The sequence below is a fragment of the Silene latifolia genome, chromosome 7, assembly GCF_048544455.1.
Source record: "Silene latifolia isolate original U9 population chromosome 7, ASM4854445v1, whole genome shotgun sequence".
Classification (NCBI taxonomy): Eukaryota; Viridiplantae; Streptophyta; class Magnoliopsida; order Caryophyllales; family Caryophyllaceae; genus Silene; species Silene latifolia.
The window spans coordinates 46,856,308-46,883,678 of NC_133532.1; the positions used below are offsets into that span (position 1 = coordinate 46,856,308).

Genomic DNA, 27,371 nt, shown 5'->3' on the forward strand with positions numbered 1-27,371 from the left:
TTATTCCGCCGGCTTCATTATCTCCAGCCGTCAATCGCTGGCCGCGTCGGTTGGTACAGTGTGCACATGGAGAAAGGTTATGTCTCTGTTGACAAACTTACTTCTTGCAAAGACTGGAGAGATCGGTGGGTGTATGTTAAGGTGCTTGGATGACTATCCGCTGCCCTCTCCTTTCAAAGACCAAGTGAATTTGCGGTGTGAGACTAAGGCGGAGCATGACGGATGGGTCGGGAAGAAGCTCAAGATGGATGCCGGCAAGGTCCTTCTTAAAGAGGATGAGAAGGCGGCGATGAGGCTTTTGAGGCGGACAAGGGTGGGGTGCCGAAAAAATGGATTCCCCCAACGCAGATCATTCTTCAGGATGAGCCGCTCTGCCATGTCGGCCTCATACCGGCCCTAGCACAGGGTGAGTGGGGTCGGTATGAGGCCCATCACCGCTCTTAATCTTCCTGTTTTTCCAACTTCGATTTATTTCTTCTACTTAATTCTTGCTTTTATTTCTTTCGCAGACTACTTTGGACCGGATTTGTCTGAGGATATCCTCCGGAGAATGGGGCTGCACAAAGACAAAACCGTTGCTAACTTGCATCCCAAGGCTCTGACCCATGATCGTAGGACGTCGCCGAATGATCTTATGGACCAGCAGCTGAAAAATTTGAATGTGGTGGAGGCCCAGGCGAAGGTTGTAAGTAACATGCCGCGCCACACGCGAAAAACAAAGCCTTCGGCGGTGATGGCGTCGACATCGGCTCCGCCTTCCATCCCCCCTGTTCAGAAGGAGACGGTGGAGATCGTTTATATCTCCAATGGGGATGACTCCGATGAGGAGGAGGGGTCGCCCTTGTCCGTAAAAGAAAAGCGGACAGCCTTTACCGCCGCCGTTGCTCCTGCTGGCGACGAGGAAATGCGTCCTCCGGCCAAGAAGGCCAAGCATGGTATTGATCTATCCGGTGGCTCGGTTTAGCCGGTTCATCGGCTAGCGATGACGAGGCTCTTCGGCATGCCTATGTATGTTGATACTGATGCTCTTTTATTTTTTATTTTTGTAGATCAGCCGCTGTCGGCCGCCGCTCTTGTTGAGCAGCAAGTGGAGGAGAACCCCGCGTCGGCTGGTGATCAGAACGTCGCCATTGACTCTTCATCCCAGAAGGTTTCCCCCTCTCAGCTTGTAGCGGAAAGCGCGAGGTTGATCAAGAGACCGGCGAGGTGGAACGAGCCGGCCGGTGCTCGTATCATGGAGCGAGAGAAGGCCGTGGCTCGATCCGCTTTGAGCTTAATGCCACTAAGAAGGTGGCCGCGAAGGCGAAGCTGGATCTTCTCAATGAGCAGAGGCTTAGGGGGGAGGCCGAGAAGGCGCTCTTGGCTGAGAGAAAGCTCAAGGAGGACGCTGAAAAGGAGGTCCTTGCTGAGAGAGCCAAGGCCGAGACTGCTGCGGCCGAAGTTGAAAAGCTGCTGGCGAAGTGTGCCCTTGTTCAGAGGCACGCCGACCTCTATTTCCAGCAGAGGAATGAATTCAGGGAACGGTTTCGATCCGGGGAAGGTGATTCGGAGCAAGGAGGCCATCATCAGGCAAAAGGAGGACGACATTGAGATGCTCCAAACCAAAATGCTCCCTGACATGTGCTCCGAATTCCAGGATCTGGCCGAAGACGCTGCCAGGGAAGTGATTGAGGAGCTTTTCCCTCTTGAAGGTTCCTTTCCGTGGAGGAGATTCGACGAGCTGTTTGACGACAAGCTCGAAGCTAAGGAGAAAGCCGTGGAGGAGAAGGCCAAGGAGGCGGTGCGGGTGAAGATAGAGCAGGAGGCGGCCGAGGAGGCAGCAGCTCTTGCCGAGAAGGCTATGGCGGCCAAGGAGGAAGCCGAGAGGGCAAGGGCAGCTGAGGAGGCCGAGGCTAAAGCCGAGGCCGCTTTTTGAGGCGCTAGGGAAACCGGGTTGCCCATCGAAGAAGGTGCTGCTACCGCTGCTGATGGCGAGCAGCAACAGACATAGAAAGATGATGTCTGTCCCCTTTTGTCTTTCTGTCTTTGTATTTTGTACAGCTTTGGTAGGTTGTCTTTTGGCTGACCCTTATGGGGACGGCCGTCGTTTGTATTTCTTGTAATTTGTTGAACATATTTAATAAGAGCTCGTTTCTTCTGCCTCCGGCCAGGCCGCGGTCTTTACCTCATTCCTTTTTCTTGTGCTAATAGTTGAGCGTCTCAATCTGTACTTAGCGTTTTCACTTTGCCTCTGGCTTGGCCGAGGTCTTTTCCCGTCTTCGTCTGAGTTATTCTCTTGCGTTTATTAATTGAGTGTCTCTTTTGTTTCCGCCTCGGCTTGGCCGAGGTGGTCTAGAGTGCGTATCTCAATTGTGTAATGCTTCTAAGGCGTTTTGATTGCTTTGCGAGTATCAACTGCGCTGGTCGTGATTGCCGCTCTTGTCGGTGTGACAGTGTGAGCCAGCATCTGCTTCTTGTTATTGACTGCCGTGGCGTCTACCACTTGTGGTGACTGCGACGGCGCCTATTTCTTCATGAGACTGTCGTGGCGTCTACCACTTGGAGTGACTGCGACGGCGTCAAACCTCTTGGGGTGACTGCCGTGGCGTCTACTACTTGGGGTGACTGCGACGGCGCCTATTTCTTCATGAGACTGCCGTGGCGTCTATCACTTGGAGTGACTGCGACGTCGTCAAACCTCTTGGGGTGACTGCCGTGGCGTCTACCACTTGGGGTGACTGCGACGGCGCCTATTTCTTCATGAGACTGCCGTGGCGTCTACCACTTGGAGTGACTGCGACGGCGTCAAACCTCTTGGGGTGACTGCCGTGGCGTCTACTACTTGGGGTGACTGCGACGGCGCCTATTTCTTCGTGGAGACTGCCGCTCTTGTCGGTATGACAGTGTGAGTCGACATCTCGCTATCGATAAAGACTACCGCTCTTGTCGGTATGACAAAGGTGAGTGTGGCGGCGTCTGCTTCTTCCTAGTGACTAGGGGGAAAATGGACATTTTGATGGAAGACTTGGATGATTTTTCATTAGGTAAAAACATGCGTCGGGGTGCCCACAAACTTTTTGGACACCTCCGCTTGCTACATAGAGTATTCCCGAGATTACCGGCGTCCTAATGGCCCATCAGAGGCACACCTTCCCAGTCAGCCGCTAGTTACATCCATGAGGTCGCCCTCTTGTTGTAAGGATAGACTTTTCCCTTTCTCTGATTTCTTTGCCACTTTGAGGGATTGCATGTTGCATCCTCTGGCAGCTATCTGGATGTTGACCACTTCGTCATTCTCGTCTTTGGAGACGCGCTTATGCGCTTCCCCCCTGGTCTGAGACATACATCAGTGTTAGGGCCCGGATGGACATCACTGCGTCAGCCTCGCTCAGGGTGACTCGGCCTATGAGAACGTTGTAGGCGGACGAGCCGTCGATGACCACGAACTCAGCTAGGACATTCTTAGCCGCATTCTTTTCGCCGAACGTCACCGGAGTCCGATTGATCCCGTGGTACCAGGCCGGCCCCAGAGAAGCCGTATAGTGGGTTGGTGCAGGGGCTCAAGTCCTTGACTTTCAGGCCGAGGCCGAGGAAGCACTCCCCGAACATGATGTTCGTGTACGCGCTGTGTCAATCGGCACCTCTTGACCAGTGGTTGGATATATCCAAATTGACTACAAGTGGGTCGCTGTGAGGAGCGATGACTCCTTCGTAGTCCTTCCTTCCAATGGTTATATCGGGGATGTTGGAAGCAGGGATTGCTGTGTTGGGCACAAAGTTGATGGCCTGATATAGCTCGTTCAGGTGCCGTTTGTGCCCATGAGCGGACCCTCCGTTCTCGTTGCCCCCGATGACAACATGGATCACTCCTATCCGTTCGAAGACGGATTTCTTACCTGAACTGTCGGCGTCAGTCTTTTGGCCTTTGGCAACGTACTTGCCGAGGCTCCCCTTCCGGATCAGCTCTTCAATGGCATTCTTCAGATGCCGGCGGTTGTTGGTTAAATGGCCGGTGTGGCCGTGGTACTCACAGTACTGGCTCGTGTCACCGTCACTTTTTGGCTTGGGGGGTCTCTCCCACTTCTGGCCCTCGTTTTTGCTCAGGGCGAAGACCTCGGCGGCTGATACGACGAGAGGGGTTTTATCATTATACCGCCTATGGTGGTACGTTCTCGAACTCCACCCGGCGCCTGTCGAGTCCTGTCTCCTGGCAGGTTTGTCCGACCGTGACCTATTATTCTCACGGCGCCTTTCATCGGACCGTGACCCGTTGTTGTCACGGCGTCTCTCATCCGGGTTGTCCTCCCGGCGGCTCTTCTTTTCTGAGTGCTCGGCCTCGCTGGGGCCTACCCAGGTCTTGTGGTAGTCCTCTACCTTGATGGCCTGGTCGGCCATCTTCCTAGCGGCGTCCAAGTTCAGGCCTCCGCACTTGATGAGCTCATTTTTTAAGTCTCCCCTTGGGAGGCCTTTCATCAGTGCGAAGGCCGCCAATTCGGGATTAATTTCTCGAATCTGCTGGACCTTTCCGTCGAACCTCTTCACATAGCTTCGCAGAGACTCGCCCCCTCCTGTTTGATAGTTAGGAGGTCCGATGTCTCCACGGCCCTTCTCTTGTTGCAAGAGTACTGGGCTAGAAAGGCGTCTCTTAGGTCGGCGTAATAGTATACCGAGCCGTCGGGAAGCCCTTTGTACCAACTTTGAGCCATCCCATGCAAAGTTGTTGGGAAAACTCGGCTGCACTTCCTCATCGGGCTGCTCCCATACCGACATGTAAGACTCGAAAGCCTCGGCGTGGTCGGCTGGATCACTATCTCCTTTGTATGATAGGGGTGGCAACTTGAGCTTAGTTGGCACCCGGACTTCTAGGACGTGGGCGTTGAGGGGGCTGTCGACCACGTGTCGAACGACACGCGGCGATCGGCTCCTCGCATTCCTAATCCGACTCCTCTCCTCGTAGCGGGAAGGACTCCTTCTTCGACTCGGACTTCTTCTCCAACTCTGCTGAGTCGGACTCCTCTGACTCCTTTGGGGTAAGCCTCGTTCGTGCTGCGGGGACGCTGTCCTCCCATGAGCGCAGGAAGGACTTAGGTCTACCGCGCCCACTTTGGGCTCCCCCGGCGACTTGACTGGGTCAGCTTCTCCTAGTGCTCCGTTCAAATTTCTCGGAGTCACATTTTGGGCCCTGGTCTCCTGGATGGTTTCCGCCGCTCTTGTCGGCGTGACAGTGTGAGCAGGCGTATGACTAATTAGGTCCAGGACCATTTTCAGTTTTGCTATGTCAACCACATGTCCCATGATGGTGACCTGGTTGGCTGGCAGCGGCGTGTCCGGTATTATTGGCATCCCGAACTCCGGTTGGATTACTCCGCCGGTGGAGGGCTGCACGACTCCAGAATTGTTGAAGGTATCATCTTGGTAGAATGGGGTTTCGTCGGTCACGACTGCGTCTTGTTGTTTTGACATCTTCTTAGCTTTTTGGGTGGGTTTTTGTTGTTTTTTTTTTTTTTTTTTTTTTTGTTTGGGAATGAATGTGACTAACTTCTAGTAGCGTTCCCCACAGACGGCGCCAATTGTTCCGGGTGTAATTCCAGAGCAGATATTCGTTACCACCCGTTGCTTGTAGAATGATGTCCTTGGTTGAATCCTTCTTGTCTTTATCGTTCCTCTCGGCCTCTCCTGCAACAATGAACGAACTGAGGGCTTGGCTGTGTGCCAAGCGTACTCACTCCGACGCCCAAGTCAGTAAACTCAAGGGATAAGTTGTTACTTGACTGAATGTATATTATAGAGAGATGAGGAAGATAATACCAGATGAATAGTGTTTCTTAGGTTAAGTTGTGGATCCTTTCCTCAATGAAGGTTGAGGAGTATTTATAGACTTTCACCTTTTGTCACGTAGTGGCCAAGTGGCCAAGTGGCTAGCAGGTGGAAAGACTGATCTACCCCTCGGCCGAGGGACCTATGTCAGGCCGGCGGGCCCTGTTGCCTCACCGCCGAGGGGTCTTGGATATGAGTACGCGGATATGTGTCCCGGTGGCGGTTGCCATGCCGAGACCAGTGACCGACAGCCGATGGGCTGCATCGGCTAGGCTGTTTAAGTCGTTGACTTGCTGTGGATATCTTTGACCTTGCTCAATATGTTGACTTGGTCAGCGGTGCAGAATATGCCCCATCACAATTAAAAAGATATTTTTAATAGGGGCCCTTTTTTTTTGTCAATCAACTGGGAAAAAGTTGAGCAATCCTTAATCTTTTAGTTTATTGGGGATGGGATTATAATTGAACTGTCATCCAACTAGAGGACTTATACTTTCACTTTTTTCCAGATAAAGACCTAAACTATCTAAGTTTCCAGTTAAGGAACCATCAAGTTTCCGTTAAGTCTACTCTTTTTTCATTCTTATCCTTTTATCATTATTATGTCTTTTTACCGGGATATCTCTCTCTCAAAATTATCTTATGCCATGTTGAAAAATATTGTGGGGATCGGAATCGGTGATGATGTTAATCTGCCATGTTTGATAAGACGAGTGGTGATTGAGGTTTGCAACCACTACATCGGCGTTTCGATAGATGAGCCCAACCATCTATTAGTAAATTGTGATCAAGAATTAAGAGTTCAAGAAAATCTTCAATAGTGTAGATTTGATCATAAAACAAAATTTGAGGAAATTAAAAGAGAGAATGAGAAGCGAATAAACCGAGACTTTACTACATTGATAAATTTTCTTAAGAAAACTGAGAGAAAGACATCAAATACGGCTTTGCTGGATGTTGGGTTGGGAAAGATGAAGATGACAATATAATAAACAATCAATATTTTTAATGGAAATATTTCAATTGACAAATTTTACCCCCAAACTTGCATGTTGTGTTGGAGCTTGTGTCCTCCACAAATTAGTGTGATAACATTTGTAAATCTCTTACAGGTTCACAAGGGTATACTTCGTATATTTAATCAGTTGATTAACGTTTACCTAATAACGGTTGGCTTGCTAGAAAGTTTGACGTTATTATCATACAGATGGCGGTGATCAACTGGTCCCTAAAGGTCACACCTATAGGATGTGTTTGATAGATGTGGTTATAGAAATATGATCACATTGATGCCTAATATGACTAAACAGTTAGTCAATGTGTTGATGAGACAATTATTTAATGAAGATTAAATAATATTAGTTGAGACGAATTAACTGTCAATTCGTAAATTAAATATAATAAGTTATATTTAATTAAATGTATGTAATGTTAGTTTGAACGAATTAATCTGTTAATTCGTAATTAAATGTAATCGCTTATATTTAATATCAACAAGATGAATGTGTCATAGTGGTAATAGTGAGGGTACACAAACCAAGAGGTCATGGGTTCGATCCTCAGTAGATGACAATTTTAACACATTTTATACATTTTTGGAATAACCACAAATAAGGAGATTATACTCCTTATTTCGGTTATAGTGAACCGAATTAGGGAAGATTATATCTCCCTAATTCACTCCCATATTTCGGTTAGAATAAGAAGGAAAGAGTGATCATTATTCTACCCTAATTCTCTTTTAACCTAGCCTCCTCCCTCATCAGAAAAACACAAAAACAACCTAAATTTTTACAGAAAATTTAGATCGATTCTAGCATTATCAAAGGGCATATCTCATATCGTCTTGGGTGCAACTAATAGGCGAATATCAATTTTGATATTGTTCTTAGGCCGTATTTGCTAGGACCGAAGGTTATTTCTGAATCTTTTACTTTTGTTTATGTATTTTATTTTATGACTAGTGATCGTCATCATTAAATTCGTTATAATCCTTTAATAATAAGGGAAGTATACAGATTATTTCTCACAAGTGGTATCAGAGCAAAGGCCACGAATTTTAATTTTTGATGATTATCATAAAATTGTATGTAAACAATGGGGAATTTCGAAAGAAAATAATTAGGGTTTTCGGTTGAAATTTTTTTATGTCGAGAGAAATTTTTTTTTCGGCCTGGTTTTGTTTTTTTTCTTTCTTTTGTTTGATGATTTATTTCCAATTTCGTTTTTCATATCATTTTTTTAATCAGTTAAAATTATCATATGAAGAATTGGTATATTTTGATTTAATGCAGATTAAGTTAAAATGCAAATAGAATCGTCATGTCGATGATACAAGAACTTGTTTTTGCTATATAGTTTTTAGCATATACGATTAATTATCTTTATTAATTCATTTGCTAAATCATGTTCTATTAGCAACTGTAAACATTTTTCTTCATCGAATTTTTTTGTGTTAGGGCTTTTTGCCGCAAAAGAAAAAAATTTGACGGCTCTTTTTTTTAGGGTTTGCCGTGAGAAAGAAAAAAAAACTGTTTTTTTTTGTTTTCTGAAATGCCGAAAAAGAAAAAAAAAAGTTTTTTTTCTTGTTTTTTAGCCTAATTGCCGAATTTTAAAAAAAATTGGGCTGTTTTTTTCCAGCCGTGAGCTGGGTTTATAAAAAAAAAAAAAAATTCATGTTTTTCTTTTTACCGAGACCCAAAAGGAAGAAATTTTTGTTTTGTTTTGTTTTTGGCCAATTAGTTATTGTGAAACGGTTCACAATTAAAAGATACCGAATTATTTTAAAGCAGTTTAAAATTTTGACGGATTGAATTCATATTACAAGTTTAATATGGATTAAGAATGAAATTAATGTGATTAATTGAGGAATTGTCACTTAATTTGATTTAAATAGGTGGTTTGGATAAATTAATCAACATAATTAAGGAATTGTGTCTGTATGTTTAATTTATTTTTAGTTGATGCTTTTTAATTTTGTTGAATGAATCGAATGAATGAATTTTATTTACGTATTTATTTTTGCAATCGGTTGTAAATTGTAATACTTAGTGTGGCCTTAGTCAAATTATGTTTTCGTAATGAAGGAAACATGATTTTTATGTAATTATGAGATCTCGAATCTCCTTTTTTTTTTAGTTTTGGGTTTTGAAATTAGATTGTAATAAATAGGTTTATTATGTAATTATAATTATTGTAATTTCAAAGAAGACTAAAGATGGAGATTGAAGCTCACTCCCGCTACATGGATCAAAATGGAACATCAAGACAAGCTTCTCGGGTCCAAGGATGGATTCCAAACTTGTATTTAATGTTCATTTTGATAGGATAGGCCACACTAGGACTTTTATTGTTTTTACGTTTTTCATTCTATTGTTTTTCATTCACATGTTAGTTTATGCATCATATTCCGCCTAAAACCAAACCACCTACTACTAAAATGCATGAAAATTGAATCATATAGGTTGTATGTTAGTTTTCAAGGACATACAGATGTCACAGACTTATTAAGCCATCACCTTAGTTTATTCATTCTCGCATGCTAGATATTAGTTCACTTAAAATGAATTAAAATAAAGATGATGGGATCTTCCTCTAAAACGGAAATTGAGATTAGTCTTTATAAGGGCAAACAACTATGAACCCCTTCTTCGTCGGTAAGCATAACATGACCCCTTCTACGTTGGGTAAGTAGTTGTGTTGACTTAGTTTACCTCAACATCATAGTCCGAAGAGTTTCTCGTGATTATGATGGACTAAAGATAGAATTTACAGAAATTTATCGACCAAGAATTCTAACGGTAGAATTAGCTAAAAGGTTAGCTTATCAATTTACAGAGAATTGAGTCTTGGGATCATTTATATAATGCTTGAGGGAGGTCAATTGTATAAATGTTTTGAGTCTTCGCGTTATGACATTAATTCATTAGACTTAAAATCAAACGATGCACATGCTTATTATTTTTATTCTTCTTTCGCAGTGTAAAACACGATTATTTTTGATAATACTGTTACAACAAATGGCTGGAAATAACGCAATCCCAATGCCTAGTGCCACACTTGATCGCGCGTCCTGGCTGAAAATATTCATGGACCAGATGAATCAGTTCACACGTCTGAAAAATGATGGGTCCAACTTTGCGGACTGGGAGGCGGCACTACGGAATGCTGCCATTGCTGACGGTAAGCTTAAGTACTAAACTGAGCCAATACCGGTCAACCCAGGCCCAAATGCAGGAGTCAACGAGTCACTCGCTTATAGTGACTTCGTTATGGAACTGGGTGCGATAAAGAACGTACTCATCTTTGCAATAGAAACCAATTTGCAGAGACTCTTCATTGCCCAAAGTGCAAACAGGATTTTCACTACGCTCATTAACGAGTTCTCAAAAGCACCGAGAATCGTTACATATGAGCATACCTGTCGCTTCTTTGATGCGAAACTCCAGAAGGGCCAACCGGTTAGCCCACACATTCTTCACATGATTGAGAATGTCGAGAAGCTGGAGGCACTGAATTGTAAAATCAGTGAGAGCATTGTCATTGACCGAATGCTTCATTCTCTTCACGATGGTTTTGCCCTTTTCAGGGCGAACTATTACATGAATGACTTGAAAAAGAGTCCTCATGAGCTACACTCCCTTCTCGTACAGACCGAGAAGGATATGAAATTGAGTGGGAGCATGAAGCAGGATGTTCTCACGATTTCCAACAAGGGTAAAGGTAAGGGCAAGGCTCATGGCGACCTAGCTGTAGGTAAGCCAAAGTTTAAGAAGTTAGGAAACGGTAAGAGTGCGACTGGTGAGACTAGTGGCTCATAGGGCAAGGCAAAGAGCAAGGGCGGTGACATAGAGTGCCACCATTGTCACAAGACTGGACATTGGAGGAGGAACTATCCCGTCTACCGTGAGGACATCAAAGCAAGCCGCGTCGTTCCTGTTGGTATGTCATCTTATATTCATATGATTGAAATTAACCATGCAAGTTTCGGAACTTGGGTACTAGATATTGGTTGTGGTTCTCATCCGTGTAATCATTTGCAGGGCCTAAAGAACATCATACCTCTCGAAAAAGGTGATGTGGACCTGCGTGTCGGGAATGGAGCACGAGTTGCTGCTGTCTCGAAGGGAACATATGTAATCCAACTCCCTAGTGGTTTTGAGTTATTTTTAAATAACTGTTACTATGTACCCAGTTTGTCTAAGAACAATATTTCTGTTTCCGTACTTGCTAAAGACAGTTTTGCATTTTCAATAAAGGATAATAGCTGTATTTTCTCTTTCAATGAAATGATTTATGGCAAAGCAGTTTCCATGAATGGAATTTATATCTTAGACCAAACCACAGAAGTATTACACGTGAATAATAAGAAAATAAAGGTTGGTGACAAAGATCAAACCTATCTATGGCATTGTCGAATGGGACACATAAATGAGAAACGCGTGAAGAAACTCGTCGATAATGGGACTATTCCCGCATTCGATTTTTCTACATATGGCACGTGTGAATCATGTCTTATTGGCAAGATAACTCGAATTTCCTTCAAAGGTGTTAGAATGAGCGCTAGTGACCTATTAGGACTCATACATACTGATGTTTGTGGACCTATGTCAATTACCGCTAGAGATGGCTATAGATATTTTATCACTTTCACGGACGATTTGAGTAGATACGGATATGTCTACTTAATGAAGCATAAAAGTGAGTCCTTTGAGAAATTCAAGGAATACCAGAACAGGGTACAGAACCAACTGGGTAGAAAGGTTAAAGCACTCCGTTCAGATCGGGGTGGCGAATATCTTTCAAATGAGTTTGGAATCGTTTTGCAGTTAACTCCACCTGGAACACCTCAATTGAATGGTGTGTCCGAACGGAGAAATCGAACCTTACTTGATATGGTTCGATCCATGATGAGTCACACGGTAGTGCCTGATTCATTATGGGGTTTTGCTCTTTTGTCAGCTGCTCTTATACTTAACCGAAGTCCGTCTAAAGCTGTCGACAAGACTCCATATGAAATGTGGAAGGGAACGGTCCCTAACTTGTCCTTTATTCGGGTTTGGGGCTGCGAGGCTTATGTCAAGTGGAGACACGAGGATAAGCTCGGCCCGCGATCGGTCAAGACATACTTTATAGGTTATCCAAAAGGAACATTTGGTCATTACTTCTATTCGCCTACCGAACATCGAGTTTTTGTTACGGCTAGTGCAACGTTCTTAGAGAAAGAATTTCTCGAGAACAAGACGAGTAATAGAAACTTCGAGCCGCTTCGAGATTCCAAACCAACAATCAAGAACAGATGGAGGAATTTGTTCCTCCAACTGATGATACGGTTAATATTCCTGAGGAACCTAGGAGGTCGGGTAGAGTCTCTCATCCTCCGGACAGATACATTGGTATGGTCGAGGAGAATGACGTTTTACTCCTAGAGAGTAATGAAACCGTTACCTATAAAGGTGCTATGACCTGTTCCGACTCAAAGCTATGGATCGAAGCCATGCAATCCGAGATGGACTCCATGTATGAGAATGACGTATGGGATCTAGTTGATTTACCTAATAAGGTAATACATGTACAGTGCAAATGGCTTTACAAAATAAAGCGTTCTGTAGACGCGCAACCAGATACCTATAAGGCACGACTTGTGGCAAAAGGTTTCACTCAAGTGCACGGATTGCATTATGATGAGATTTTTGCACCTGTAGTCATGCTACGTTCCATTCGGATAATCTTAGCGATAGCCGCATTTCATGATTATGAAATTTGGCAAATGGATGTGAAAACCGCCTTCTTAAACGGTTATTTGGAGGAAGAGTTGTACATGGTGCAACCCGAAGGTTTCATAGATCCTGAACATCCTAAGAAAGTATGCAAGCTTAAGCGTTCCATTTATGGACTTAAGCAAGCTTCTCGGAGTTGGAATCATCGTTTCGACCAGGTGATAAAAGAGTATGGTTTCACTCGATCGGTCGAAGAACCATGCTTATATATCAAGTCGAGTGGGAGCAAGATTGTATTCTTGATATTGTATGTCGATGACATACTCTTGATTGGGAATGACATTCCTCTCTTATCTTCGGTTAAAGAATGGTTGAAGAACCATTTCCAGATGAAAGATCTGGGTGAGGCACAACGCATTTTGGGAATCCGTATCTACCGAGATAGATCACGACGGACGTTATCACTTAGTCAGGAGTCTTATTTGGATAAGATTCTTGAGAAGTTCAAAATGACCAACTCCAAGAAGGGGAACCTTCCAATGACGATCGGGATGCAGTTGAGCAAGTCTCAATCACCCACGATGCCTGAAGGGATTGAGCGCATGAGTCGTGTTCTTTATGCATCCGCAATAAGATCGATCATGTATGCCATGATATGCACACGCCCGCACGTGGCATATGCATTGAGTATGACGAGTCGGTACCAAAAGACTCCAGGTGAAACACACTGGATAGCTGTTAAAAACATCCTCAAGTACCTACATAGGACTAAGGATTGGGTATTGACTTATGGAGGCGATACTAAGCTATGCGCAATCGGTTACGCAGATGCTAGCTTCCAAACGGATCGAGATGATTCAAAATCTCAGTACGGGTTCGTCTTCACTCTTAATGGTGTTGCGGTCAGCTGGAAGAGTTCCAAACAGAGTGTTGTAGCAGATTCTACTACTGAATTCGAGTACTATGCAGCTTCGGAGGCAGCAAAGGAAGCGATATGGATGCGTCAATACTTACAAGGACTTACGGTAGTTCCTAGTTCGAATGACCCGATCACCATCTATTGTGACAATAGAGGTGCCATCTTCCAGGCTAAGGAGCCAAAGTCTAGCAACAAATCTAGACATGTACATCGGAAAGCTCACCTGATCCGTGATTACGTGGAGCAAGAGGAGATAGTGATAGACAAGATTGCAACGGATGATAACATCGCGGATCCTCTCACTAAACCGTTGAATTATGATAAGCATGTAGGGCACGTTATTTCCATGGGAATTAAACGTGTTCCTGAGAGTTAGTACTTGATTATGGATTTGATACATTATTTTTTTCATATACTATTTATAACTTCATCATTTTATTATAATATTTTGTTTTTCATGTGGATTGTACTGACAACATTGAATACCACAAAGTGAACTGAATTACATTATATTTGTTTTGGTCCGTAATCGCTAATGTGAGCTGATAACTCCGGCTATTATATTGTGCAGTCGATTGATGGTGGGTTCAACGAGCCATAAGTCAAACGGTTGACTGATCGATCACAGATGCGAGACTATAACGATACCTCGTAGGACAACTTTTTGTGACAACGTAATGGAGTCCTAAATGTTTAAAAACATTCGGTGCCAGGTCGTGGATAGGACATCCATTGTGTTCCTAGAGTCGATTCTTTTGACTATCGACTGTCTCTTGAGATTAAGGCAATTTTTGGGTGACTTTGGTTTCTTTCTCACTATTCTGTAATCGGAGGCTAAGTAGATTTTTTCTGGTCATTTCATACATCGTGCTTACATCTGCAGGATTCGAGTTGAGGAAAATATCCAACCCTTATCGGGTATAGTTATTTCTCGGGGCCACTCGAGGAGTTGAATCAAATGTATGGCCATGCTCGAATGTTGATTCGTTTATCAGTTAAGTTACTCTCTAGTCGGGAAAACCACTCTTGATGATGATCGCTTGTAAAATACGACCTTTGTGAATACGGATTTGCAAATTGTTTTACATTGAGTGGGAGAAATTTTAGGATATGAGAATCGGTTATCGCACATACACTTGTGAGGACAAGTGGGAGTTTGTTGGAGCTTGTGTCCTCCACAAATTAGTGTGATAACATTTGTAAATCTCTTACAGGTTCACAAGGGTATACTTCGTATATTTAATCAGTTGATTAACGTTTACCTAATAACGGTTGGCTTGCTAGAAAGTTTGACGTTATTATCATACAGATGGCGGTGATCAACTGGTCCCTAAAGGTCACACCTATAGGATGTGTTTGAGAGATGTGGTTATAGAAATATGATCACATTGATGCCTAATATGACTAAACAGTTAATCAATGTGTTGATGAGACAATTATTTAATGAAGATTAAATAATATTAGTTGAGACGAATGAACTGTCAATTCGCAAATTAAATATAATAAGTTATATTTAATTAAATGTATGTAATGTTAGCTTGGACGAATTAATCTGTTAATTCGTAATTAAATGTAATCGCTTATATTTAATATCAACAAGATGAATGTGTCATAGTGGTAATAGTGAGGGTACACAAACCAAGAGGTCATGGGTTCGATCCTCAGTAGATGGCAATTTTAACACATTTTATACATTTTTAGAATAACCACAAATAAGGAGATTATACTCCTTATTTCGGTTATAGTGGGCCGAATTAGGGAAGATTATATCTCCCTAATTCACTCCCATATTTCGGTTAGAATAAGAAGGAAAGGGTGATCATTATTTTCCCTGATTCTCTTTGAACCTAGCCTCCTCCCTCATCAGAAAAACACAAAAACAACCTAAATTTTTACAGAAAATTTAGATCGATTCTATCATTATCAAAGGGCATATCTCATATCGTCTTGGGTGCAACTAATAGGTGAATATCAATTTTGATATTGTTCTTAGGCCGTATTTGCTAGGACCGAAGGTTATTTCTGAATCTTTTACTTTTGTTTATGTATTTTATTTTATGACTAGTGATCGTCATCATTAAATTCATTATAATCCTTTAATAATAAGGGAAGTATACAGATTATTTCTCACATGTTGAATAGCCCACTTTTAGATTGCACACAAACGTTTGATTTTCCAGTTAAAGTTAATGGAATTCACTTATGAGTCCTTAACTGTAAAGTTCGAAAGTTTAGATCCTTACCTGGAAAAAAATGCATAATATAGATCCTTGTTATACCATTTACATCCAACTACTCCAAGTTTTGGAATATCTTTCCAAAATGGCACCAAACGTAACAATCCCAAATTTTTTGTTATGTAATTTATTTATTTCTATTTTTAAATAAATCTAAATCTAAGATAATTGCTAAATCCTACACAAGCTTTTACTATATCCTACACAATTTGTCAATTTATTCCTTTCCTACCCTTCCTTTAACAAAAAAAATATTAAAAAATAATAAAAAACCTAAAACTACCAGCCTCTTCCCCCGACCCCCCTCTCCCTCACCAGTCACCACCCTGACCGCCCCTCACCTCAGCCCCATTCCCCGCATGGCCGCGCATTTACCCAACTTCCCTCCCCCATTTTCAGCACCTACGTGTCGAACCGCTAGTCTACGGTTGAGTTATCGCCGTGGTCTTTGGGCCCAACTACCGTCTCATATCCCTGAGCCCACGATATAGTCGTTAGCTCATCGAACCAGTGGTCGAACCGGCTGCCTAAGGTATGTGGGCCCAATTGTAGTCGTTACCGCGTCAAACTAGTGGTCTACGGTCGAGTTGTCGTCTGTGTCCTGTGCGCCCACGTTATCGCTGGTGGGCAGTGGACCCGCATCGTTGCCGTTGGTCCATGTCCCTGCTTGTAGCCGTCACACAGTGGTGTTCTCCCTCCTCTCTATTCTAAATTAGTTTAGGGTTGTGTGGTGGAAATGAGAGGGGTAAAGTCGGGAAAGACGGGAAATTAGTGCGGGATTTAGTAAAATCATGTGCGGGATTTAGCAACTCCCTTTATTTAAACCTTCGATTATTCGTATTTTGAAAAATAAAAGGGTTAATTAGAATACTCAAATAAAGTAGTTCACGTCAATATCTTGGAAGATTTTCCCTCAATAACCTGAAATTTAGTAAATTGGAATATTTTGAATTTTCAAAATGAAATACATAAAGTATAATAGAACTTGACTATCAATGAGATGGACTTTCTCAATACTTATAAATCCTATTTTGAAAATTCTAATGGTCTTCTGATAAAAGAATGTAGTTGTATTGATATCATATCGCTTATTTAAAATTTTAATTAATTTAATATTTGAGATCCTTAATTAGAATAAAAGAAATAAGATGATATATTGGTCATTAAGCTAGTTCTTTGTGACTACGGAGCATGGACGGTTTTAGGGGTGTATAGGGTTCACCCGCACCCCCTCTCACCATAGAAAGAATATATATACAATAATATAAAAAGGCTTGTTGAACAATTTTTTAAACTGCCACGTGGACATCAAATTTCAACTTTTTGAGTCGATCTTTTTCTATTAGGCTATTTACTAAATATTTGTTTTAAAATGAAATTTACTAAATATTTACCTAGCCATTATAGATGTTATTATTATTTGAAATTATAGCCTAATATTTCATCTACCCTATTGATTATACCTTTTAATCTCTACAATGTAATAATGCTCCATTAATTTGAGAAGTTGAATAGCTCCATTAATTTATTGTTTTTATTTTTATGTGACTTAAAAACTATAAATTAAATATGCAAGTTATATACATACTACTATCCGCTTATCTATAAATCAAGTACTTTTACCATTTTCACAATACATTACATTTTTAGGAAGTTGAAAATCAAAATCAAAATACAGTATCGTCTTCATATATTTTTTATTTGTTCAATACAAACATTTGATCAGAGCTAATATCTGTACAAACTAATACTGCCTATCAGAGCTAAATAGTATCAGAGCTAATATCTGTATAAATCAAGTACTTTCTACTAATACTGCCTATCATAAGGGAGGCCGTATTTGGGTACTTTGGAACCCCTCTATGTACTATGTTAATTTCCTAGACTATGGAGCTCAGTTTATTCACATGGAGGTAAGGGATCTGAGTACTAGCTATAAGTTCTATGTTACCATGATATATGCTTTTAATGATGTCACTGAGAGGAAAGAGCTTTGGGCAAAACTTATAGCTTTCAATAGCAAGTTTAAGGGTCCTTGGGTCATCTGTGGAGATTTCAATACTGTGTTGGTCCCTTCTGAAAGGTTGGGTGGTAAATCTACTTTTGAGGAAATGGATGATTTTCAGCAGTGTGTCAATGAGTGTGGAGTGACTGATTGTTCTGCAATTGGGTCGTTTTTCACATGGACTAACAAACAGGAGCCCGCCTCAAGGGTTTTCAGTAGACTTGATAGATTATTGGTCAATGATGAGTGGCTGAAAGACAATCCTCTTGCTTATGCTCATTTCTATTATGAGGGGGTCTTTGACCACACTCCTTGTGTTGTTCAAGTTCAGAATGATTTGGAGAAGCCTAGGAGGGCTTTTAAATACTATAATATGTGGAGTCAGGCTTTGGATTTTAAAGATTGTGTTCATCAGGTCTGGAACCAGACTATTCCTGGCACTCCTATGTTTCAGGTTGTCAAGAAATTAAAAGCTCTTAAATAGCCTTTGAAGCAATTAAACAAAGAGAATTTTGATGATGTGGTTAACAATAAAGCTAGGGCTTCTATGAATTTTGATTTTATTCAGCAAAAGCTCAGAGATGATCCTTTAAATCCTATGCTTCTGAATCATGAAAGAGAGGCTCTTGAAAGTTGTAAGTTCCTGGAGAAGGCTTGTGCTGACTTCTTACTTCAAAAATCTAAGGCTATATGGATGGATATGGGGGATGATAACACCAAATATTTCCACAATATCATTAAAGGCAGGCAATCCAGGAATAAGGTTATTAGAATTGAGAATCTTAAAGGCAAATGCTGTGATGATCCTAAGTCTATCCAGGAGGCTTTCCTGGAGTTTTATGAACAGCTCCTCGGTACTGCTGAACCTGTTTTGAACATAAGTTCTTCTGTTGTTCAACTGGGGAAGGGATGCACTAGTTCTCATCATACAGTCCTCCTTGCTCCTGTGTCTAAAGAAGAGATTAAGCAGGTTATGTTCTCCATTCCAAGTCACAACGCTGCAGGCCCTGATGGCTACTCGAGTGCCTTCTTTAAAGATTCCTGGGAAGTGGTGGGGGATTCATTGTGCTCTGCAATTCAGGATTTTTTCCATTCAGGGAAGTTGTTAACGCAGCTGAACCACACTCTCATAACTCTGGTTCCTAAATGTGCTTTACCTCAGAATGTGACCCAATTCAGGCCCATTTCATGCTGCAATGTGTTGTATAAGTGCATTTCTAAGTTGTTATGTAACAGGCTCTCTGAGGTTTTGCCTGATATTATAAGTGACAATCAAGGAGGCTTTGTCAAGGGGAGGAGCATTGTGGAAAACATTTTGATCTGTCAGGATATAGTAAGACTTTATAATAGAAAATATATCTCTCCTAGATTCCTTTTGAAGGTGGACCTAAAGAAAGCATATGACTCTGTCAGTTGGGAGTTTTTGGAACAAATGTTGGGTGCTTTAAATTTTCCTGTGCAGTTTATTGATCTTCTGATGGAGTGTGTGAAAAGTGCCAGTTACTCCTTAGTACTCAATGGTGGTATTTTTGGCTTCTTTAAGGGGAAAAAGGGTCTTAGGCAAGGGGATCCCTTGTCTCCTTTACTCTTCATTGTTGCTATGGAGTATCTTAGTAGGGTTTTAGCTTTTGTGTCTGACAATATGCCCTTCAAGTTTCACCCTATGTGTGGTAAGCTTAAATTAACACGTTTGATGTTTGCTGATGATTTGCTCCTTTTTAGTAAGGGGATGTGGGTTCAATCATGATACTTTTAAGAGCTTTTGCCACCTTTTCTAAAGCTTTAGGTCTGCAAATGAGCCCTTCTAAAACTAGTGCTTATTTCAGAGGGGTTCCAGCTTGGGTAAAAGAGGAAATTCTACTTGTCTCTGGGTTCCATGAAGGTGAACTCCCTTTTAAATACTTGGGTGTTCCTATTACTGCAGGTAGACTGAACAAAGTTCAAGGTCAGGTTCTAGTTGAGAAGGTGACTGAGAGAATTACAAAGTTTGGCACAAGACACTTATCCTATGCTGGAAGGCTTGTTTTGGTCAATTCAGTTCTTACAACCTTGTATAACTACTGGATGAGCATCTTTATCATACCTAAAGGAATTCTGAGGAGGATTAATGCTCTCTGTAGGAATTTTTGTGGGATGACAAAGTGGATTTTATGAGAGTTCCCTTAGTTAGCTGGGATAATGTGTGCTCTCCAAGAGAAGAAGGTGGGTTAGGAGTCAAGAATAGCTTAATTTGGAATATTGCTGCAGTTAAAAAGTTAGTCTGGTGGGTTTATTGCAGCCCTGATAAGCTATGAGTGAAGTGGATTAATCAGGTGTATTTAAAACATGAGAATTGGCATGATTACAATCCCAGAGGAGATGTTAGCTGGGGTTGGAAAAATGTTTGTCGTGTTAAAGACAAACTTATCTCTGGTTATTCTCATGGTACTTGGTCTCTTGATACTAGGGGTTACACTATCAGTAGTGGGTATGATCTTTTAAGACCTCGTTCTCAGGTTGTGACTTGGCATAAGTTCATATGGCATCACTGGACTGTGCCTAAGCACAGATTCTTGGGATGGCTGTTGGTAAGGAAGGCAATGCAGGTTAAAGAGAAACTGTTTGCTCTGGGTATCTGTCAGGATGACTTGTGTTTGCTCTGTCTCAGTGCCTCTGAGTCTCATCAGCACCTGTTTGAGGAGTGTGTCTACAGCAAGCGTATCCTTATGGGGATGGCACAACGTTGTAAGGTATCTTTGCCTACTGGAGATATTTTGCAATGGATTTGGCAGCAATCGTGGTCACAGGTTAAGAAGGGTATCCTCATTTGCTCTTTTATGGCTTGTTACTACTTCATATGGAAGCAAAGGAATAGAGTAAGATGTGAGCAGATCCTTGGACACCCTGATATTGTTTGTAAACATGTTTACCAGGTTGTTAAGTTGAGGATTGGGATAGGATGTGGTTGTCTAGTACTGATTTTTGTAAGTAGAACTCTTGTTCTCATAAATTGTTTGTATGTTAAAAAGGTAGGTTGTAATAGCCTTGTTTGAGCTTAATGGAAACTTACATTTGATCAAAAAAAAAAAAACATTTGATCAAATTTCATGCAAAGCAAGAGATTCAAAGTTTTGTTAGGAAATTCATCTTCTATATGTGCATGTTAATATATTTCTTTTGAAATTGACATTTCTAATTTGATATTTTAGATAGTTATTTTTAAATTTTATGTTTGTAAATTAAAATTTTGTTTATGGTTGGCTAATCACGATTTCTTTCTTATTATTAGAGCACAAAATGTACAATGGTGACTCAAAAATGGAATGTTGAAATAGCACTTACTGCATCAACGGGGGAGGGATAATGATGAAGATGACAACAATGAGTTACTCTTTTAATTTTTTTTTTGTCGGAGCAAAGCTTATTTTATCTATGTTTGATTGTGGGCAAACAAATATGGAAGGGCACGAATCACAAAAAGTTGCATGATTGATCTTTCAATTTTAATATTGAAACTAAATATATCACTATAAGGAATGTATTACAAGTTTTGTGACAAATAATTTTATGACATTAAAAAAGTTTATCTTTTGTAATATTTTCTTTTCTTTGTTTTTGTGTAAAACATTTTTTAAGTTAAATTAGAGTAGACAGTTTTAAAATAAATAGTGTAAAACTTTCTACTAAGGTCTAGAGGTTAACATCGTAAAAGGTACTACTCATATTCAACTAAATCGTAGTTCGGTTTTATTTTATGAGATACATATTATATTTTGGACGTTTCATTTTCCAAAATTCTTAATTTTGTTCCAAACATTTACCTAAAAGTGGCATCAAATAGCTAAGACTTGGTGAGTTGAAAGTTTTTAAACAAAAAAGACTTGTAATTTTTACTTCAATTAAAATTGGAGGTAGGTTCTTTCATAAAAGGTTGCCACTGACAAAACAACAACTTAAAAGATGATAAACAACCACACAATATTTTAATTTGCACATCTATATACAAAGTAAAGCCCAAAAACCTATCACGTAAATAAAACGCATTTGAGTCTGTTTCCGACATAAGTACATGTACATTACGAAGAATAAATACATGATCCGCATCGTGAAAAACATTCTCTCTTTCAAAACTTCATACCATCAAACATATTATAAAATAAGAACGTCCCGTAAATTTCACGGGTAATAAAACTAGTTGTATAATAAGGTAATTACAAGAATTATTAGAGTGATGTTGGTTTAGTGGTAAAAACTGGTATCAAATGGGTGTCACGTCAAGTGTTCGATTCTCCTAATCAATTTTTTTCGTTTTTTTTAATATGATTTGTCTTTCTAGTTTTTCATTGTTGAATCCCATTACTAATAGCCATTTACCACAAATTTGTCCTCATTTGAAAAATACTCACATTTTATAATTTATTAAATCTCCATTGAGTCAAGTAAAAGTTGTGTAAATTTGTTCGCTAACCCTAAAAAATTCCCCAAACCATCAAAATCCCCATCTATGAGATCAAGTGTTTTTAGGTGTGAGGGAAGGAATTTTGATGGTGGAAGCAGGTTGTGTTTTAGAGGTTAGTTGTGGTGGTTTCAAATAGATAAATGGGTGAACAACATAATAAAATAATGTAATATTCGGGTTGGACGCCGACGATGAGGTAGTGTCGTAGGTGTAGTCGACCAACGAGGGTGGGGGTGGGTGGGGATTTTGGCTATTTTTGATAGCTATTTCCTTTTATGAATGAATCAAATAGTAAATTTAATTTGGGGCAATCATATTCCTTTCTCCATCTTTCCCTTTTTGGATTACATTCCCTTACGTTTAGATGAACCAAAAATTCTTAAGCTTGTTTCAACAAATTCATTACGTTTTCCTTTGAAAGATTTGTACTCTAATTATTAACTTGTCCTCACCTCAACCCCCTCTCATCAAGCACTTACCCACCCATTTCCTTAGACGACCCCCCCTTCTCGCTGATAAAGAGATTTAGTCATCGTTTCGCTTACCAAAATTAATTTATAAATTAACCCAATTTAAGTAGTATAAATCCGGTGTCGATCACAAAGATGGCAGCGATTAGTACTTAGCTTGTTCGAATCAAAGTTTAGCCTAATAATTAAAAGTGATTGTTTAACTAATTACTAAAATGTAAACTAATGAGAGTGAATAAAGCAAATACAATTAATGAAAAGTGATTTAACAAATATGATAAAAAGGTAGAGTCTTTGGGTTCACACAAGGTGGACAAGATTATGAGGTTAACAAGTAATGGGTAGTGATTTGGTCTAGGATTAAACACTAATTACTAGTCTTTCAAAGTCAAACACAAAATCTTCACTTTGTTTCATAACCTTTCACAAACATACTATCAAACATCTCTTTGCACTTTCATGTAAAGAATACTAAGCATACGACATCAATGAAGGACTTGCACTTTCATACAAACATTTCATCAAACACCTTATATGCATGTGTATGAAGACCAAATATTTTACCCAAATACCATATGTTAACTACCCAATATCATCATCCAAACCCCTACTCAAGATCCCCCTAAACTCTACAAGAGACTACTCACCCATGCTTGCAACACGAATGTAAACAATTGAAGAAACAAGCATATATAAGGCAACGAACATAATACTAATTCAAACAATAAATAAGATGAACTTGAAATGTAAACAAATGAAAGTAAAATGAAATAAAGACGAGAATTATACCAAACAATAAGGAAAGCTTGAAACTTTGGATTGATTATGGAAGAAATCCTTCAATATCTTCTATTACAGCCCAAATACTAAATGAAAAAGAATGAAAAAGTTGTCGACGAAAGCATAGAGGAGGAGACCATATACTAAGTTGATAACCCCTTCTTTGAGGCTAATTTAGATCTCCTCTATGACAACTTTACAAAAACTGAGCCACGTGTGGAAAACTTGACGGACCCTTAGAGAACACCTTTTGTGACGAGTCTTGCGATAAGAAGAGTGAGGATATGTGATTGGAACGTCTCGAGGTCAAATGGGATACATATGATGATATAATAGATAAGTTTATTATAGGAGATCCCGTTGACACAATTGACTTTACCAACCCTTGTATTTGGGATGACTACCCACCTTCTCCTATTGCACACTTGACTTCTCCAACTCATATAGAAAAACCGTCTAAGCATATTGTTTCTACTCGCGTGTTTTCAATGTTATATGCTTCAGTGCTCCCTAATTTTCCCCATTCCTTTGACAGTAGCAGCGGTAGATCTCCTGATCCATATGAATTATCGATGAAAAATACTAACATGTTAGTTGTCGATGTGGGAGTCGGTTGTTTGTCTTTTATGCCTTATGGTTTGAGCTTTGATATTCCATGCTTAGCTGATGGGTGGAATAATTAGATGGATTGCTATGAGAGCCGTCAAAGAAATTTCAGCAAGTTGAGATGGTCACTAACTTTGATTTTATATGCTCATATTGTATATTGGTGCTACTTATGCTTTTGTGTAGCACATACGCAGATTTATGATAAGTTTTTAAGGTCCTTGAGTGCCTACTTTTACACACAATTAGATGAAGGTTGCTGATTAGTGGCACGCTGGCCACGTCCTCCCCTGGTTTGGGGAGGTCTGTTTTGTATAAGCATTGTAAGTTTCTTTCTTACTCATTTAGTTCATTTGCATTCATTATGTTTCGTTATATCCTATTCCTTATATTTTACACTGTTGATGGTTGTTTACTGAACACAATGAGGGCATTTTGTGATTTGGTTTAGGTAGGGTATGCATTTGTTTGTGTTTGCATCCATCTGCATTTTATTGCATTTTAGTTTGCATATTTCTTGCATTTCCGCATGCATTGCTTTTGTCATTTCAAAAAAAAAAAATCAAACAAAATTTCAAAAATTCAAAAAAAAAAAATATACAAAAACATGTTTTACTTTTGCATGTTAGGTCAAGTCCGAACGCTTGTACAACAATGATGAAATTGCACTACACGTGTATCACTTTGCCTAAAGCCTTGCATAATTGACACCTTTATTAGTATGGTCACGTGCATAATCTAGGAGTTTTTGATTAACTTTACTGAACGAATAGACGTTACTTAATATCGTCAACCTACTCAAAATTTCTAAGGATTTAGAGCTTTATTAAGCCGGTGACTTCCATGATCGATTTTATTTTAGGATGAGAGTAGTACTCCTTATAAGACATGTAACATCAAATTGCATAAGCTTGACATTTCTCTCTTAGTACCTGTATGCATTCGGTTTGTAGTGGTGAAACATGTGGAGAGGCAAAACATTCTCCTCTATTTTACCCATGAACTTCACAAAGCCAAATTGACCTATTTTGACCCATTTATTAACTACAATCCTAAATTTAGCCTACCCTAGTCTAGCTAGTTTGGTTGTTAATTATGAGTATGTTTTTTATTATCAAGTTGGTATTCCGATATGATTATGTGAAGAAAGTTTAGAATGAGAAGGAGAAAAAGAAAAGAAGAAAAAATGATGAATATGAAAAAAAAAGGGAAAAGAAATCAGCAGTGAAAAAAAAAAGAAAAAAAATGGTTGATTGTTGGAAAAAAGGAAGTTTATTATTCCCATGTTTGTTTTTATATTTTATGGGGGAGTTGTGTTTTGATGATGTGAGTAGAGCTGGCAAGTCTGACCCGACCCGAGTGACCCGACCCGAACCCGAGCAAACCCGACCCGACCCGAACCCGAAAATATTATGACCCGAAACCGACCTGACCCGACCCGATGACGACCCGTAACCCGACACGACCCGATTATCAGTGACCCGAACCCGACCCAGACCCGACCCGATATTGACCCGACCCGATACTGACCCGATTAAATTGATGACCCGATAATTATTAAGCTTAATTTTGATCAAAATGAAAGTGATTTTGTGTTTAGATGGATATGTTTGACTTAGTAATGAATTAATTAAACCAAATAATAGGTTAAAAAATAAATTTAATGGTAAAAAATTATAGTAATGCGATTAAGTTATCGGACCCGATAATGACCCGACCCAAACCCGACCCGACCCGACACATCATTTGACCTGAAATGACCCGACCCGATAACGACCCGAACCCGACCCGACTCGACCCGAAAGGGTATGCTGACCCGATATGACCCGAACCCGATATGACCCGACCTCACATGACCCGACCCAAACCCGACCCGACTGACCCGATTGCCACCTCTAGATGTGAGTGAGTTTATGCCGAATTGACATCGTTTTATTCTTTTAAATTAGGTTTGCAAAGTGGAATAAGTTTATTATTTGGTTACGATTGTACTAGCTTGACTTTACCTCCACATTTCCAAATCGTTTTGTCCTTTTTTACCCAATTACCTCACTTCACACTATATGTAAGTCCTCGACATGTGTCCTGGTCCACTTTTGAAACACCCCCTTCTTACCCGACTGATACGTCTGTCGTGTACCTATAAAAAATAAACTAACTAAACTAACTATATAGCTAGGGAAGCCAGGTCGATCTCCTCAGGGAGGCAAGATATCTGTAGAAGTCCGTCTATTTGGTCACAAATTTGGGGGGGGGGGGGGGGGGTGTTTGAATTGATTTCTAAACTACGAAGTTCAAAGGAAGAGAATAGAGATAAGAGCAATAAAGCGAGAAAATAGGATTAAACTATCAGATAGAGAAGGACATGTCGGAAGTTCGGTTCACTACGGTAGTCTAGTGACTCAGCTATAAATAACTCAGACGAATTAATGCAAGACGGCTGTGGAAAGGTCCTTTCGGTCCACTTTCTATCCTAAAATACCACTAACTTAACTTTCATTCTCGTCAGGGTAGTCTACTGTTCATAGCAGGCCTATTTAGTCCAATCTTTCGATCTAGGATTAATTTTAGCCAGATTAAAGAAATAACTCAGAAGCGTGCACTCAACTAAGTCGATAAATACAATTAAATTGGTATGGTGACAGAATCTCACAATTAACTCATCTATTTCATCTACTACATCGTCACATTCCTACCGCAGATCCCCTAATCCCAACATGCAAGAGGTTTAGCTACTCATATCGCTATTAATAACAAAACTGACAACAGATGACGATTTAACAATAAACATGATGAAATAAACAATAAAGTGCATAAATGTAAATTAGGGCAAAGGAATAAATGAAGAAAAAAAAGAATTGAAGCAAACAAACGATTGATTATTATTAAGAAAAGAGAAAGGAATTACAATCGTGCGAATCCGGCGTAAAGAACAATCGAATCCGAGCAAAACAATTCCCAAAGTAAGGTTGCAGTTAATAAGGAAAAGCAACCTAGTAAAGTTCTCTGTGTAAAACTGATTAAGATAAAAGATAGATGCTAATGACCTAGTAAAGCGTGCTTAAATAGGAAAATAGATAAGTTTTGCGAAATAAAACAAATCACAGGCTAATTAAAGCCCATAGCAGCGGAAACCACTCGATCGAGTGGAATAAAACCACTCGATCGAGCAAACCTCAGCAAAATCTACTCGATCGAGTAGAATAGTTACTCGATCGAGTAACTCCCTTTTCAGCAACTTCTGGATCGAGTAGAAAACTACTCGATCGACCAACTGGGGACGTAAAAACCACTCGATCGAGTGGTAAAACTGCTCGATCGAGTGTTCTGTCTTCAAATCACTCAAGTCCACGCCCAATCGCCTCGTAATCCATGCCTTGACGCTTCCCAACGCAGTATCT

At 40.3% G+C, this 27,371-nt stretch overlaps 1 protein-coding gene across 1 annotated transcript; it reads left to right on the forward strand.

Moving 5' to 3' along the window:
* Positions 1–17,533: 17,533 nt before the first annotated feature.
* Positions 17,534–18,160, forward strand: LOC141590039 (uncharacterized). Its single transcript, XM_074410655.1, has one exon. It carries the CDS (start codon positions 17,534–17,536, stop codon positions 18,158–18,160), a length of 627 nt encoding a protein of 208 aa, XP_074266756.1.
* The last annotated feature ends 9,211 nt before the right edge of the window (positions 18,161–27,371 follow it).

Bases quoted from the DNA above. Each gene is read 5' to 3' on its own strand.
- LOC141590039 (XM_074410655.1), top strand. From the start codon at position 17,534: ATGTACTATGTTAATTTCCTAGACTATGGAGCTCAGTTTATTCACATG.